The sequence below is a fragment of the Typha angustifolia genome, chromosome 8, assembly GCF_048772165.1.
Source record: "Typha angustifolia cultivar Huaian chromosome 8, ASM4877216v1, whole genome shotgun sequence".
In the NCBI taxonomy this organism is placed as follows: domain Eukaryota; kingdom Viridiplantae; phylum Streptophyta; class Magnoliopsida; order Poales; family Typhaceae; genus Typha; species Typha angustifolia.
The window spans coordinates 10,774,397-10,792,744 of NC_133246.1; the positions used below are offsets into that span (position 1 = coordinate 10,774,397).

Below are 18,348 nucleotides of genomic sequence, written 5' to 3' on the forward strand. Positions count from 1 at the left end.
ATGCACGTACTAGAAAACAAAATAAAGGTGCAAGAAATGGAAATCAAGGTAACATATATGAATATGTGTGTTATCAACACAGGCATAGATATGTAAATGATGCTACATAATTTAGATATATGGGGAATGGGCCAATCTCGCATAGAGGACTCTTGATATAAAGCTAGGTTCTACGTGCAGATTGAACGCTGCATTCGTGCAAGTTGCAAATAATTTGTGGTAAATTTTTTAGAAAGATAGAAAAACATAAATTATGAGAAATAGTTGATCTTTAGTCACATGCCATTGTGCCATACATATCAATAATGCCCACGCAACAAGGTGAGCCATCAATTTAACAATTGCAAGGGTAGTATTATTAATTTGTTGGGTGTATGAATATATATTTTAAGGCTTGTTGCGGTTTGTGATATTTTTGGTTGGCAAATATTTTATGTAAATTCAGGTGTTTATGAATGTATTGCTCGCCCCAGCTATCATGTATTTCTCATTTATCATATGGGCATGTGGAGTGCACGTGATTGACGAGCAGGTAATATAATTAGGGGTGGCAAAATTTGATCTGATCCGATAATCAGACACGATAACTCGACTCTTAATCGGGTTCAGGTTGTAAACGGGCCAAACCACCTAATCTGTTTTATAATCGGGTCATGTTCAATTTTATACTATTGACCCGTTTTGACCCATTTGACCTGTTTAAGCATATAAGTCTAATCGGGTTGGGTCAACATGCGAACCCGTTTAACCCGTTATATATATATATATAAACTAACTCACGCACGCACGCCTCTCCACTCTCCATCCTCTCCAGCCACGTAAACGAAAGGGGGAAAAGAAAAATTGCCCGCCTTCGTCTGCCGTCTACCCCAAGCATCTCCAATTCCGTCTGTCGCGGTGCTTATTTCTACGCTTGCCATTTGCCCCGAGTGTTTGCCGCTTGCAGTGCCTCCGTCTCCGCCTGCCATCTTCCCCAAGCATCTATAATGACAATCTCAAATCACTTCTCTAACTACTCCCGAAAGACTACCAATGGGAGCAATTAGCCTTGCTTAATGATTTTCCCCTTCCTCAAGCTGAGAAGAGACAGAGCTATTGTATTCTAGAAGATGATTATTATTACAGAAAAGGGATCGATGGGTTTATATCATACCCTCTCAGATCCAATCTCTCACTCTCTAACTGATTGGACTCTTGACCCTACTACCCACGTGATAGTCACATGATGACTTAAGGACTCCTATGAAAAACAAAAAGCTGATATAAAATTATTTTGTAAAATTTTAGTCCCTAATGTTGCTGATATGGGATCACAATGCTAAGGCTCTTCTTTTCTTCTTCCAAGCAAGCTCTGAGCATGACAAATGCCCACCTCTTAAGATCCTTGTCCTCAAGGATCTAAAGTAGGAAACTGGCGTGTAATGGCGTAATAGTCCTCCCAAGTAGCTTCCTCAGGGCCGGAGTTTCTCCACTATACTAGAATTTGTGAAATGGCTTAATTATTCCACTTCACCATCCTCCTAGCCAAGATCTTGTTGGCGTGGAGAAGTGACTCGCCGTCTGCGTCGACTATGGGTAAGGTAGTACTAATGTGGTCAGACCCCAAATGTTGTTTGAGTTGGGATACGTGAAAGATAAGGTGAATCTTCGAGTCGACTGGTAGGAGGAGGCGGTTTACCACATTGCCAATTTTCTCTAGAATTTGATAGGAGCGATAGAACTTAGCAGCCAACTTGAGGTTCTGGCAGACTTGAACTAAAGATTGGCGGTAAGGCTGAAGCTTCAAGTATACCCAGTACCCCACTTGGTACTGTCGCTTCGTGCAATTCTTATCGGCAAAATGCTTCATCTTAACATGTGCTTTGGCTAGTTCAGCACAAAGGAGTAGTACCATTTGGTTTCTATCATGTAGATATGATTCTACAGAAGCAAGATGAGAAGTTGGCTCTACCGAAAGAGCTAATTGGGGTGGAGGATACTCATATAGAGTTTGTAAAGGAGTTAGATTAATACTATTGTGATAATTTGTGTTGAACCACCACTTGGCTAGAGATAACCAATTTGCCCACTTCTTTAGTTTGGAGCTAGTCATGCAATGGAGATAAGACTCCAAACAACTATTTACTCGCTCCATCTGTCCATAGACTGTGGATGATAAGCAATGCTAAAGTGCAATGAGGTGCCCAATCTACTAAAAAGTTCCTTCCAAAACGCACTAAGAAAAATTGAACCTTGGTCACTCACAATGGTATTTGGCAAGCTATGTAATTTGTGAATATGATCCAAGAAAAGAGTGGCACTTGAGGAACAGTGTTTGGGTGAGGAAGAGCAATAAAATGAGCATATTTGCTTAATCTGTCCACAACCACTAATATTACCTCTTTACCTTCAGACCTTAGCAATCCTTCAATAAAATCTATTGAGATGTCAGCCCATAGCTTTTCAGGAATTGGAAGTGGTTGTAATAGGCCAGCTGGGTGGGTGTTCTCATGTTTGTGCCGCTGACATATATAACATATCTTGACATATGTGAGAATATGTTGTTTAAGTCTAGGCTAATAGAAATACATGTTTTTAACTCTTTTGTATGTGGCTTGCAATCTTGAATGTCACCCAAAGGGTGAAGCATGTAGAGTAGAAATGATTCGAGATCAAGATCTGTATTAGTTCCCACATAGAGACAAGTATGAAACTTTATAAGACCTTGTGCAAATGAGTAGTCACCAGATTGAGAGATAACCAGTTTAGGGAGCATATTTTCAGCAAATGAATCACCTCGATAAGAGATCAAAACCTCTTCTAGCCATGCGGGGGTGACACTAGTGATGGCAACTAGGGAACTGGTTCATTCTGGTAATCTTGAGAGTGCATTTGCGACATTATTAGTCCGACCTTGCTTATATTTCAACTCATAATCAAAGCCTAATAATTTGGATAACCATTTCTGGTGTAAAGTGGTGTGCAACCTTTGTTTAAGAAAATATTTGATGCTTTGATGGTCAGTGTGAATAATAAAATGAACTCCCTCCAAATATGACTTCCACCGAGTGACGGCCATGACAATTGCTAATAACTCCTTCTCATATGTGGAATATGATGAAATCTTGGGACCTAATGCCTTACTGAAATAAGCAATGGGATGCCCTGATTGGTGTAGCATAGCACCCATACCTATATCACAAGCATCTTTGTCCAACTCAAAGGGCTTACTAAAATCTAGTAAAGTGAGAACCGGAAGAAATGTCATGGCCTTCTTGAGGAGTTGGAATGCCATTTCCGCTTCTTGAGACCACTTAAAGAAGTTCTTCAATAATTCAATAAGGGGTCTAGCAATTAGCCCATAGTTTAGCACAAATTTCTGGTAATAACCGGTAAGACCCAGAAATCTCCTAAGTTGTTTCAATGTAATTGGGGAGGGCCAATCCAACATACATTGTATCTTTAAAGGATCTACAGCTACACCTTGATTAGTTATAATGTGTTCAAGATACTTCACTTGGTCGGTTGTTATGACACACTTTGAGAACTTAGCAAAGAGGGAATTTTCCTTTAGTATCTTCAAAACTTGTTTAAGATGATCCAAGTGAGCTTGTAAAGAAAAGTTGTAAATCAATATATCATCGAAGAAAATCAAGACAAACCTTCTCAGAAGAGGCTGGAAGATAGTATTCATCAAGGATTGGAAAGTAGCCGGGGCGTTGCAAAGGCCAAATATAGAGGTGAAAACGGATCGGATAGTGCTCAATCCATATCCAGATCCATATTTTTAGTCCGAATACGGATATTAGACGGATAGCAAAATTTAAAATCATATCCTAACTAAACGGATACGGATAATTTTTGGATAGAGGATCGGATCTTAAACGGATATTGATTGAATTTAAAATAATTATAATATTTTATCTAGATATAATTAACACAAAATTATTAAGAGTTTTATGACAAATAATTTTTTTGTATGTCAAATTTATAAAACTAGAGAAATTAATCTCTATAAATAATATATAATGTATTATTAGTAATAATATTAATATTTACTATTTAAATAAGCAAACTAAAAACTGTAAATTATTTTAAAAAATATGTGGGTAAACGGATATCCGAAATCCATATCCGATATCCATATCCAAATCCGAAAAATATATCCGATCTGTATTCGAATCCGTATCTGAATTTTTTTCAAAAATTTTATCTGTATCCGAATCGGATAGAAATTTTTTATCCGAATCAGGTCGGATAGCGGGTCGGGTCAGAGTTAATCCGACCCGTTTTCACCCCTAGCCAAATGGCATCATTTTGAATTCATAGTGGCCAAAGTGAGTCTAAAATGCTGTTTTTTCAATATTAGTGGGGTGAATTCGGATTTGATGGTAGCTCGATCTCAAATCTAGCTTGGAAAACACCTTAGCTCCATGTAACTCATCTAGTAACTCATCTATGATAGGAATTGGATATTTATTTTTTATTGTGATATCATTCAGCTTCCTGTAGTCCACACATAGCCTCCAAGTACCATCTTTTTTCTTATCCAAAAGAATAGGCGAAGAGAAAGGGCTGTGGCTCTGTTGTATTACTCTAGAATTCAGCATTTCCTGTATTATTTTTTCAACCACCATTTTTTGAGCATAGGGACCATATAGGGCCTCAAATTGGGTGGAATAGCCCCCGAGTACAAATGAATGTGGTGATCTTGTGCCCTGTGTGGTGGTAGGTGTTGGGGTTCCTCAAAAATGTCAGCATATCGAGTTAACAACTCCTTGAAAGGGGGTAGTATAACAGCTGAATTTTGTTCAGAAGTGATAGAAAAAAGTTGACCAATATATGCACAATGCCCTTTAGAGATCAAATTTTGAAGTGAAGCACCTGATATTAGCTGACAACTTGCATAAGATTGGTTTCCCACAAGAGTAATTTGTTTGCCTTCCTTCTGGAAAGTGAGGGTAAGTTTTTCAAAATCAAAGAGAATAGGACTATATGTTTTCATCCAATCTACCCCCAAAACCATATCACAACCACCTAAAGTGAGAACCTTTACATATGCTAAAAATGCATGCCCTTGCATGGTCCAAGATAGATTTGAACAAGTTGATGAGCTAATTAATCTTTGCCCATTAGCCATAGTGACATAAAGGGGATTAGTACACTCTGAAATGTAATTACTATCTCGAATAGTATGAGGATCTATAAAGCTGTGTGTACTTCCACTATCCACCAATATGCAGATTTTTCTTTTGTTTAGCACTCCCTTGAAGCCTAATAGTGTGAGGGGAGTCATGGCCGGCCAAGGCATGTATAGATATTTTCATTGCTAAATCAGGCAGTTCATCTGTCCTAAGTAGTTCCTCTAAAGCCTCCTCTTCTTCCTCTTGAGTGTTAGTTTCCAAGTTAATCATATATAATTACTACCACACACACTTATGTCTTTTTTTTATAAACTTCATCACAATTATAGCAAAGGCCTCTATCCTTTCTAGACTTCATTTCAGCCGGAGTGAGCTTGTGGACGAGAGGAACATTGGAGCTAAGCTTTGAAGGACCTACATTGGGCTGTCAAGTGACTACAGAGGGAGTGAAGAGTGGTGCAATGGGAACTCGTCCAGTTGAAACAAGATTTATAGTAGTGCTAGCAGCGAAGTTTGAATAATTGATAATAATAGGAGAATGATTGTGGGTTAATGAAGATCTAGGATATGAAGGGGGAATAGTATTTGGTGCTCTCTTCATTCGATTATTAGAATCCATGACATGTTTTTGCATCTTAGCAATGAACACTGCTTGATGAAAGTTTTGTGGATGGAACATGTGAACCATTGGCTTGATATCATCTCTCAATCCACTAATGAAACTTTGGATAAAATATTTTTCAGTGAAAAATCTGATCTTAATGAGCATTAGAGACTTTAACTCTTCAAATCTCTCTTGGTAAGCTATAACAGTGGTCTCCTATCTAAGCTTATTGAATTCTCCTATCACATTATCATACCCCAAGTTATCAAATCGTAGACATAAGTCCTCTTCAAAGCTGTCCCAGTCCAGCTTGCTTTTGCCCTCTTCTTTACCATCCAAAAACAAAGATGCATAGAGTTCCTTATGTTCTTCAGGAATAGCTATAAATATGAAAAACCTCCTACATTTCTTGCACCATGCTGTATAATTATCACCCATAAAGTGAGGTAACTCCACCTTAGGAATCTTTAGAGCACTAACATGTCCATTACTAATCCAATCAGGACAGATTTTTTCCTTGGTTCCAATTGGCTCCTCCCTACTAATATGTGGATATGAAGATGATTTGGGTGAAATATTTGGGTTAACTCCTGAAGTTTCACCATTATCTCCCTCCTTTCCCTTCATTTTCATTTCATTTAGCCCCCTGAATAATACTTCAAGCTGAGAGCATAGTTGAGCTTGGAGGTGCTCCATGGACAGCTTCGTTGATTCTGAATGGGATTGAAGTTGCTCAACCAAGTCCTAGATTCGGTTGTCATTCTTCCTTGAAAGATTTGCCAATGCTGCCAAGCGAGTAGATTCCGCCATGGATGCTCCAATTACTGCTCTAAGCTACCTCTAAGCTAACCACGAGCTGACCACAAGAATTGATGCCTGCTCTGATACCAAATGTAATGATATGAGATTAACAATCTCAAATTCCTTCTCTAACTACTCCCAAAAGACTACCAATGAGAGCAATTAGCCTTGCTTAATGGTTTTCCCTTCCCTCAAGCTGAGAAGAGAGAGCTATTGTATTCTAGAAGATGATTATGATTACAAAAAAGAATCGATGGATTTATATCATACTCTCAGATCCAATCTCTCATACTCTAACTGACTGGACTCTTGACCCTAACTACCCACGTGGTAGTCACGTGATGACTTAAGGACTTTTATGAAAAACAAAAAGCTGATACAGAATTATTTTGTAAAATTTCAATCCCTAGTGCTGCTGATACAGGATCACAATGCAAAGGCTCTTCTTTTCTTCTTCCCAGCAAGCTCTAAGCATGACAGCGTCTCCGTCTCCGTCTCCGCCTCTGGCTCCATTTGCCGATCGCCTCACCATCTGCCCTCACCCTCGTTGGATCTAGTGTTTCAAACCTCACCGCCTTCACTCTTCAGGTAAAATTAATTACAGAGTGCAAGTTCACCTAAATCCTAAAAAGTATACTACTGACCAGTTTTTAATCTTTTTATTTTTACCCTTCCTAACAGATCTAACCATTGATTAAACATTGTTTAATTCATGTCAAATATTGTTCTTTATATGATAAATTGTATATGGCAGATTAATTGGTACTTTTTAATGGTTAGATCTGTTTAATTGGTCTGCTAGTAGCGTTGATTAAACAGTGTTTAGTTCATGTCAAATATTGTTCTTTATATGACAACTTGTTTATGGCAGATTAATTGGTACTTTTTAATGGTTAGATCTGTTTAATTGGTCTTCTAGTAGCGTTTGATTAAACAGTGTTTAGTTCATGTCAAATATTGTTCTTTATATGACAACTTGTTTATGGCAGATTAATTGGTACTTTTAATGGTTATATCTGTTTAATCTGCTAGTAGCATTGATTATGGCAGATTAGTGACATGCTGCTATAGGATTCTGCTTGCACCCATTTCACAATATTCACAACTCACCTTATAGACATTATAGACAATATTTAGTGACACGATGTTATTGGAGTTATACTTTGTTCAGTGCTTTTCACCATGTTTTGAACCATTATAAGTTTATAACATTAACTTCTGTTGCTAGAAGATTAATTAAGTTAATATGGGAGAATAAGACGAGGTGTTAATTAGTTAATTTTAATTATAAATATTTGCACATGAATATATTTTTACTGCAATGTTTTAGATCTATTTAGTTAGTTTTTTTAGATTTGCTTAATTACTAATTCATTATAATATTTCAATTGGTCGCGTTAATGTATTGGGTTAACACGACTCATTTAAGTATACACGTTAGATGAGTCGTATTAACGTGTTGTGTTAATCTGATCCGTTTATCAAACAAATTAAGCGGATTGGATAGTGTTACCCGTTTATTAATCAAGTCGTATTCGTGTTAAGGTAATGATGACCCGACCCCAATCCGACTTGGTCCGGACTTGCTTAACTAACACATATTGCCACCCCTAAGTACAACTAATCCTATTGAACCAAACAGCTAGGCTAAGTAAGTTTAACTGTTTTACTCTCTTGCAGACGCTTGCAGACGCCAATGGAAGTTTCAAAAATTTTGACCTGAAATTCCAAAACTTTTCATTTCATATGATTGAGTAGCCAATCAAGAGCTGCCTAGTGAAGGTGGTCCTACCATAAATCATACAAGACCTAATATAAGACCTAAACAAAATATAGTAGCAGGTACTCCTATTTACAGCTTAAATCCATCGTCTTGAAATGCAAATATGTTTGAGCATTTCCTAACAACTTCAAGTCAGTTATTTGTTACTCCAATAATAAGCCACTAAAACAAATCACAAGCAAAAGAAATGTTCAAGCTCATTTCGGACAAGTATACCAAGATATTGCAAATTGCCAGCTCCACTAGCTAGTGTTAACAAACAATACATCAGAAAATTGACACTAGACTTGGCTGGAAAGCATCTTTAGATCAATCGGTGTGAAAAAAAAAAAGAAAAAAAAAATTAAGTTGATGACATCTGCCTAGGTTGTTCAATAAAGCAACTAGTAGACAAATGATAGTTGTACGAAAAAATAATTAGGGAGAAGACATCTAGCTATGGTGGTCACCGAAGAAACTAGTAAACAAACGATAGTTGTACGAGAAAAATAAATAAACATTTGAAACATAATTACATTTGGTGGACAACTTTCTAATATCATCAAAAGAAATTGGGCAATGCAAGTAAAAGCGACCTGCAACCAATCTTTACTAAACGACGAGTCCAACTCAAATAGAAATAATACCTGTGCATTGCTAGGCAGATAATATATATCTGCAGCAGGAGCCGTAGAAATTTCCATAGGCTGCCTACATTGGGCGCCGTAAGGAATCCTCACCAAGTATTTTATCAGGTGCAGACTGAAAAATAAAAAAGAAATCCACATAAGTTAAGTTAATGCCAACTAACTCTAGTAGAGTTGAGGTATCTTGCTTATAACCAAGAAGGTCATGAGTTTAACTCTAATCCCCAAATAATATTATGGAGAAATTGTTTAGTGGTTTGGTGGCTTGGATCGATTCGATTGATGGCTCGGATCGATTCGATTGATGGCTCGGCAATGCGGTTAGCTTGGAATAATAGTTTGACAACGTAACGGCTTGGAACAGGTCTCGGTGGCGTTTAGTTCAAAACAATTGTTCAGCGATATATATGGCTTGAAGCCTAGACTAGACAGTTAAAAGTTCGACGGAACCTAAAGTGTCTCTGTAACTAGGGAGGGTTGGCCTTTTGTCCAGCTCATATCTAGCCTTCGAGCTCATGAATAATCAGAAAAAAAAAATACACATAAGTTAATCTTATGTTAATCTTGATTGTTGATTCTAATCCTTTGCCCTCACCCTCTCATTATCTGTTAGTTAACTATATGTGATATTTCCAACCAGGGTAGGCAGGAAGTTGCATCCAAATGATCAGTGTGCCTCGCCATATGTGAGAGCATTCCTCAATCTCTAGATCTTATTCCAAATCTGTTCCAGATTAACTGAGAGCAATGGTGGATGTTATTGTTTCTCATCTGGTTTTCAAACTTGCCAAGCCAATCGTCCAACATATCAGCTTTCTCTGTGGGGTGCGCGATCAAGTGGATTCACTCTTAGCAGAGCTACGTGCCATTGAGAGCTTCCTAAAGGATATGAGTACTTTCCGGCCACTGCCAGACGAGAGGACGAAGAACTGGGTGCGGGAAGTGAGGAACGTGGCTTATGAAGCGGAAGACATCGTGGAGAATTTCATGCTCGAGGTTAACCCGTACACTCCTCCCCGAAGACCACTGAAGCACCATAAGATTGCAAAAGATATTGTACGCGTACTTTCCAAGATTCGGGAGATTAGTGATCGTAGGTCCAGATACAGTGCAACTACTACTCTTGATGAACGTGGAGGGGAAGGCACCAGCCGTACTACTAGTAATATATGGAGAAGATCTTCTCCACATCTTGGTGATGATGTAATTATCGGACTCGAGGAGGATGCAAACTCGATGTTGCAAAGGTTGTTGGCTCCTAGTGGTCGACGAGAGGTAATAGCTATCACCGGCATGGGTGGTAGTGGCAAGACAACTCTTGCTACAATGGTTTACAACAGAGCCCCTAAAATTATATTGCCTTCTCAAGGCTCCACAACTCTTCCCAAAGAAGACAACACTAATGGGAGAACGGAGAACTATTTTGATGCTTGTGCATGGGTGTCTGTGAATCAAGATCCTGATGTTGGAAACCTTTTGTGGGAGATGATGGTTCAAGTAGGTTTCCCAGTTTCCTTAATATTGTGGAGTAATGAATTGACTTCTTCAGAAGGAAGAGATGCGTGGATAAGACGACAATTCGTAGAGATGTTGTTCCCATTCCTGCTCCGGAAAAGGTATCTAATTGTCTTGGACGACGTGTGGAGGAATGAAGTCTGGGACCAAATAAAAGTAGCCTTTCCAAATTCTGGTAATGAGAGCAGAGTGATACTCACTACCCGCTCTATGGAGGTCGCTAATTATGTCGATACTTCTTTCAATCCTTATGTGGCACGACTTCTAAACGATGAGGAGAGTTGGGAACTTTTTCGCAGTAAAGTCTTCCGGGCATCAAATATTGAAGCCAGAGCAGCCTGTCCTCCTGAACTTGAGGATCTCGGCCGCTGCCTCTCAAAAAGATGCGGAGGTCTTCCTCTTGCATTGGTGGTCTTAGGATCTCTACTATCTGGGAAGGATAAGCATCCAGTAATTTGGTCAAATTTGATCAACAATTTGAGTTGGGAATCCTCAGATGTAGGTAGGCAATGCTTAGAAATACTATCTTTGAGTTATCATGACTTGCCTTATTATATAAAATCTTGTTTTCTCTACTTGGGTTCTTTTCGGCAAGGTTCTGATATTTGTGTGTCCAAGTTAATAGAGTGGTGGATCGTAGATGATTTAATCGTAGAGCAGAAAGGAAAGATGACGAAACTAACTGCTGTTGATTACTTGGAAGAGCTGATCCAAAGGTCGCTCGTTCAAGTGCGGAAGAGAGGATCTGATAAGTGGCCTAAGAGGATACGTGTTCATGATCTAATAGGAGACTTGTCCAGGTTGGAAGCTCGAGAAAGTCGATTTTTTGAAACTATAGATCCTACTTCTCTAAATGCAGAGCAAGAACCAGAATCATGGAAGATCACATATCGTCGTCTTGCATTACACGTGGACGATTTGAAGTTTCCCAACCCCAATTACACAAAAAGACTGCGAACACTGTTGGTCTTTCCGAAAAACAGAAATTATCAGATTGTTGGCGGAAATGGGAATGGTTACAAACCCGTGCGGCGGCGGCGGCGCATCCTAAAGATGGTACCTCATCTCTGCAAGATTTCGACAAGCAACACTCTACCCAACACGAGCATGAAATATTTACGAGTGCTGGAGCTGGAGGGATTGCGTGGTGGTCTTTTGTTACCTGAAGACAGTATGATTCATTTAAGGTACTTGGGATTGAGAGATAGCGAACTAACACACCTTCCAATATCAGTAGGGAACCTCCAATACCTGCAAACTTTGGATATTAGAGGAACAAGTATAGAGTTACCAAAAGAATTCTGGATGCTTCGCATGCTTCAACACTTGTATCTGAATCGTATATCTCCTCCAAGACTTCGTGGCTTAAGAAATTTACAAACGCTACACCAAGTAGTTCCTGGCAGCTGGGTGGAAAAGGACTTGCCAACCCTTATCTACCTACAGAACCTTCGAATTGATGGGGTTTCGGAATCTTATCAGAGTCCCCTCGCTGGCACAATCTGGGAGTTACGTCATCTTTCTTCTATCAAGTTACATGGAGAATCAATTGCACATGAGATGATTACATCGACACATTTCTTCCTATACAAATTGAAGTTGGATGGGCGAATGCAACCAGCTCAATTACCGAGTTGGAGTGAATTTCCGCGATACCTCACCAAGCTCACATTGGTTTGCTCAAGGTTAGAGACAGATCCAATGCCGACTTTGGAGAAGCTGCCAAGCCTCAGAACTCTAAAGTTGAAAGATGATGCCTACTATGGGCCATTGATGGTCTGCTCTGTAGATGGGTTCCCAAAGCTTCAATACCTGAAGCTGAGTAAATTAAGTGTTGTGACATCTTATGTTGTGCATCCAGGGTCATTACGCAGTCTAACACGTCTGTCTATCCATAGCTGCCCACTAGAAATGCTTCCCGAAGGATTACAGTATATCGAGACACTCAAGGTATTGAAGTTGAAAGATCCCCACCGTGCTCTGCTGCTCCGGGTCCAGGAGGGACAAGGAGAAGATTGGTATAAGATTCGGCATGTCTCCTCTGTCGTCCTATGCAATAGCACACAAGGATGATTGATCATCTTTTGTGTTACTTCTTCCAGTCTCCAACACCTAAGAATAAGTACGTAAGTATATATGTATCTTACCATTAGAAATGCTACTCTTTTTTTAATGCTTAGATGATTCTTTACATCTGCTTCTCAAGAGCTAATTGAACAGAATAAAGCATACACATGAGACATAACTTCAATTTCTGACATTCCAACATGATTTCAAGGAAAGAATGATCTATTTCAAGAAATTTCACTTAGACATTATTGTTTTTCAGGTTCACAAGAACTTCCCAAGTAATGAACTTTTGTTGTTCACCAATCCTACGGATCCAAAACCAAAAAGATGGGCAAGAAAAGGAGCTTAAAATGGGTGTTCTCTTTGACGATTAAGATTGCATGCATGCTGACCAGTGTGTATCCCATTTAAGGAACAACCTTTGTGGTAACGACGACGCAGACTCATATATCTTTCCTAATATTGGCAGGAGCCTCTGCACTAATGCTATTTATCATGTTTTTTTCTACTCTTGTTGCATTGAAGCTATTTGAACATGGAAAAGGAAAACATATTAGTGTCGTTTATTGTTTAAACGCAAGTGCATTTTGTCGACCGGATTTTGCTCTTTAAAGGAATAAACATTCTGTTCATGTGTGTATCACTACTTGAGCTAAGCATTCAAATGGATGTATTGATATATTTAATTGGATAAAATTGTAATGGAACATAATTAGAATAAAGAAATTTATGAATTAAACCCATCTTCCGAAGTGAACTTCTAAACTATGCAGAGGAATAAGGGATTATTTAGTGTTATTGTTGTCGTTGGCATCTTCACACTTGCATCTTCAATTGGGGTTTTACAACCAAAACTCATGTTAGAAGGTAAATCTTAAAAAAATTGCTTCATTAATCTCAATTGAGTGAACAGTTGGCTTTTATATAGAGCTTACAATGACAATAAGTAAATAATATTCTAAATAACTGTAAAAATACAAATATAACTCTAAACATCAGAAATAACAAATATATAATAAAATAATTGACTCAACTAATTTCTGAAGGAGGAACTATACTGAAACATGTATCTATGAAATATGTCGGTGATGTCCGCATCATTCTCTCAAGATAGGAGAGAATCGATTTTCGAGTGTATCCCCTACAACACTCATATTCCTCTAGTCCAATAGTTTTTTGTCACTCTAAGTCACTTGGATCAATCCAAATATTATTATATTTGTTGATAGGTTTCACACATTTAGGGTTTTTTCCCAAAATCATCATAATAATAAGTCTTGTTCTTAGTGATTTTGAATAGCGAACCAAGATTTTCCTCATTCTACTCTAGCTTGTCGAGTTCCTATCATTTCAAATCACTTCAGTCAAGCTAAGTATTATCATGATTAGGGTTTGTTGGTAATTTTATATATTTGACATGAATTTTTTATTAACTTTGAGCTAAGTTTTAAGTGGAGCCCATACATTATTAATGATAGTTTAATTGTAGAATTAATTTACCTCAAAGAGTACTTTATTGTCATATATTTACTTAGTCAAATCTATAAAGAGAAGTGAATAAAAATTAGCTCTAAAGTGGGTATCATGACAATGGAAAATAAAGAAAAGTGAGTTTAGTATCATATTGGATATTTAAGAAATGTTAGTATGGTATATAAGTAACAAACTTCTTATGTGCTTTGGGCCCAAAAATGGTACATATTTTGTGGGTAAAGGTTACTATGCAACTTAACTCACACGTGCGCGCCGCCCGGCCCGGCTCGACTTAGTTCGCACACATGGGTCAAGTCCAATTTTAATTTTTTGCCTAATACAGATTTAAATCTGGTCTGGTCGAGTTAATTGGTTGGTTGAACCTACCCGAAGTCAAAGTGATGTGTCCCTTCGATGAACATTTAATTAGTCAGTTAGTTGGTTGAACCCGACCTGAAATGGTGCATCCCTTCACGTTGTAACTGTTAATTAGTTTCATACCCGAAATGGTGGGTCGACACTAGAGCTACTCGACATATTTGTGACAATAGGTGAATATTTTCATCTTATTATACTACAACAGATGAAAAACTTTACATGGGCAATTCAACGACTTCCAAGGTGGAAGGAATAGGGAAGGTCATGTTAAAGTTGACTTCAGGAAAAGAACTTACTATTAATGATGTGATGCATGTGCCCAACATTCGAAAGAATCTGATTTCAGAATCATTATTAAATAAGAAAGGTTTTAAATTGATGTTTGAGTATGATAAGTTTGTACTTACTAAAAATGACATGTATGTTGGAAGGGGTTACTTGTCAAATGGCCTCTTTAAGATGAGTGTAATGACTATGACTCCAAGAATAAATAAAGATGAATCTTCTTCTTACTTGCTTGAGTCTTGTGAAATTTTGCATGGTAGATTAGGATATGTTAATTATGGTACATTACGTAGATTAATTAATCTTAACATGTTACCTAATTTTTAAATTAATTTAAATAATAAAAGTGAAATATGTGTTGAAGCCAAATTAGCTAAGGCTTGGTTTCATTCCATTAAACAAAGTACAAAACCTTTAGAACTTATACATACCGATGTACGTTTTAAAATTTGTTCAAACTAGAGATGGAAAAAATGAGGCATTAGAAGCAAAGATGAGGCATTAGAAATGTTTATACATTTCAAAATTGAGGTTGAAAACCAACTTAGCAAAAAAATTAAAATACCAAGAGGTGATAGAGGTGGTGAATATGAGTCACCATTTGCACAAATTTGTATAGAAAATGGAATTATTCATCAAACAACGGTTCTATATGCTCCACAACAAAATGGTATTACTAAACGTAACAATAGAACTCTGAAAGAGATGATGACTGCCATGTTAATAAGTTTTGGTTTACCCCAGAATTTGTGGGAGGAAGCTTTGTTTTCTGCAAATCACATTCTCAACCGATTATCCCATAAGAAATTGGATAAAATACCTTATGAGTTATGGAGAGGTCGAGAACCTAGCTATAAATTCTTAAGAATGTGGGGGTGCCTAGCAAATGTTGCAATTCCAGTTCCTAAAAGAACAAAGATTAGACCTAAAACTATTAATTGTATATTCATTAGTTATGCTCATAACAGTAGTGCATACCGTTTCCTGGTTCACAAATCAGATAATTTTCAGGTACATGAGAATACAATTATTGAGTCTTGGAATGCATCATTCTTTGAGAATATATTTCCATATAAATCTACATCAGAAGTAAGTTCTCTCAAAATAACTTATAAAAATAAGCAGGATGAGTCCATGCAAGAAGGAAATGATAATGAATCTAGATGAAATAAGAGGGCAAGGACTTCTACGTCTTTTGGTCCTGATTTTCTAACATATTTGTTAGAAAAAGGACCTCAGAGTTACAAGAAAGCAATGTCTACTTCTGAAGCTCTTTTATAGAAAGAAGCTATTGATAGTGAAGTTGAATCAATTTTGCAAAATCATACCTAGAAATTGGTGGATCTTCCACTAGGGTGTAAACCTTTGAGTTACAAATGGATCTTCATAAGAAAGATGAAAGCAAATGGTTCGATTGACAAATACAAGATGAGACTTGTAGTCAAAGGATATAGACAGACAGAGGGAATAGATTATTTTGATACATATTCATCTATAACAAGAATAACGTCTATCCAATTAATAATTGCTCTTGCGGCATTATATAATCTAAAAATACATCAGATGGATGTGAAAACTATATTCTTGAATGGTAAATTAAATTAAGAAATCTATATGGAATAACCCGAAGGGAGATATCTTTAATTTATTTATATGTAAATTGTAATGGTGAAATATATAAATTCTGCAATGTAAATAAAATAAAGATAGTTGTTAAAAATCAATTAAAGTTTGTTATTATATTTATGGAAGTAACTAATTAGAGATATTTTTCCATACAAGCCTCTCTAATCGCTCTTTAATTAATATAGTAAGAAACTAATTAAAGATAGTTTAAACTATGAATTTTTATTAGAATTTCATACTTAAAGTATGAATTTTTCATTCTATTGTAGATATATTTCAAATCTAAATAAGCTTCGAATAAAAAAGTTAATCTGATATTACAAGTAAATTATGATATATACTTAAAAAAAACTATAAATTATTGTCAAAGTTTCATGCTTAAACTATGAATTTCTTATCAATTTTTTTTAGATGTCAGATGCATATCTTCTAAATATTTTGCTAAAATTATGTAGAATTAGAATTTCATAGTTTAAGTATGAAATTCATACTTTAAGTATAAATTTCGTACTCAAACTATAAAATTTTAATTGTGCATAGTTTTGAAAAAAATATTCACAAGATAATCATTTGAAGTCCAAAAATTATGAAACCTATTAGATAAAATCTATGACATCATGATCTAGAACTTTCTTATTGAGAGTTCTTTCATATTTAAAATACATCTATAGTGGAATGAAGAATTCATAGTTTAAGTATGAAATTCTAATAAAAATTCACAGTTTAAACTATCTCTAATCAGTTTCTTATTTTATTAATTAAAAAATAATTAGAGACTTGTATAAAAAAAGATTAAGAGATAGAAAAAGGAGCAGTAGAAGGATAAGAAGAAGAAGAAGAAGAAGATGATGATGATGATGATGATGATGAATTAGTAGCAGCATATAAAGTAGAAGATGATGAAGATGAAGAAGAAGATGAGTACGGATCATTTCTCTCTTTCTTATAGTGTTCCGTCAATATTTAATAAGGCACTAAATGACAGAAAAAATAAAGTTGGAAGAAAAGTAGGATAAAAGCCTCAAATGCAACAGAAACCAAAAATGACCCTACTTCACCAAATCGAAAACCAAGTGGGTTTTCGATGCAAATAACCCTTTGTGAACATAATGGGTGCACTTATATTTGATGATATCCAGCTCTTATATTTAGTTTGCTGAAAAATGAGGCGCCTGCCAACTCGTCCAACAATTCCTCAATAACTAGAATAGGGTACCATTTCTTAAGAAAGACAGAGTTCAATACTTTGTAGTCCATACAAAATTGCCAACTCCAATCCATTTTGCTCACCAACAACACAGGTCAAGAATATGAACACAGATTGGGCTATATGGTCCCCTGGTCCAGCATCTCAGTTACCAATCTAAAGATCTCCTCCTTTTTAATGTAAAAGTAGTGGTAAGGCTTCAAGTTCACTGGTTCAGCATCTAACATGATCTCTACGCAGTGGTTCTCCTCACGCGCTGGTGGTAACCCCTTTGGCTCCTCAAAGATGATGAAAATCTTCTATAAAAAATTAGCCAAACCATCAGCTATACCTAACTCTTGTATCTCCTTAGGCTTAGTGGGAGCTAGCTACATCAAGTAAGCTAGGTACACGGTGCTCGGCAAGCCAAGTAGTGGCTAAAAGTTAGCTCCCTAGTGTGGCCAAATGCCATGAAGTCGCACCCTCCTACCGTTGTGCCTAAAGGTGAGGCATATCTCCCCAAAGTCAAAAGTAATTGGTCCCAAGCTTAGTAGCCATTGTGTTCCCAAGACGATGTTTGCTCCATGAAGTGCAATCAAATACAAATCCATAATAAATATGTGATTCTAAACTAGCACCTGAATAGTACTACAAATTTTGTTAGCAAAGCATCATCCCATTGCCAATGGTGACATCAAATCCTATCATCAGTTCGAAAGTGAGTCCGATCTTTTGCACTAGCTACTCATCTAGAAAGTTGTGCATACTTTTCGTATCAATGAGGATGTGCATAATATGCTTCCTTATGATGTCGTCCACCTATAAGGTCTTTGGTGGTGTAGCAGCTTCGAAGTAGTCATGCAATGAGATGCCTGACC

At 37.0% G+C, this 18,348-nt stretch overlaps 1 protein-coding gene across 3 annotated transcripts; it reads left to right on the forward strand.

Moving 5' to 3' along the window:
* Nucleotides 1–9,586: 9,586 nt before the first annotated feature.
* Nucleotides 9,587–13,155, forward strand: LOC140766050 (probable disease resistance protein RXW24L). Of its 3 annotated transcripts, XM_073105449.1 has the most exons (3): nt 9,587–10,954; nt 11,078–12,574; nt 12,782–13,155. In XM_073105449.1, exons 1-2 carry the CDS (start codon nt 9,685–9,687, stop codon nt 12,523–12,525), a joined length of 2,718 nt encoding a protein of 905 aa, XP_072961550.1. In that variant the 5' UTR covers nt 9,587–9,684; the 3' UTR covers nt 12,526–12,574; nt 12,782–13,155. The 3 variants fall into 3 exon arrangements, 2 of the variants coding, with proteins under 2 accessions (XP_072961550.1, XP_072961549.1); XR_012105274.1 differs by having other exon boundaries at nt 9,587–12,578; XM_073105448.1 differs by having other exon boundaries at nt 9,587–12,574.
* The last annotated feature ends 5,193 nt before the right edge of the window (nt 13,156–18,348 follow it).

Excerpts from the sequence above, each read along its gene's own strand:
- LOC140766050 (XM_073105448.1), top strand. The coding sequence starts at position 9,685 with ATGGTGGATGTTATTGTTTCTCATCTGGTTTTCAAACTTGCCAAGCCA.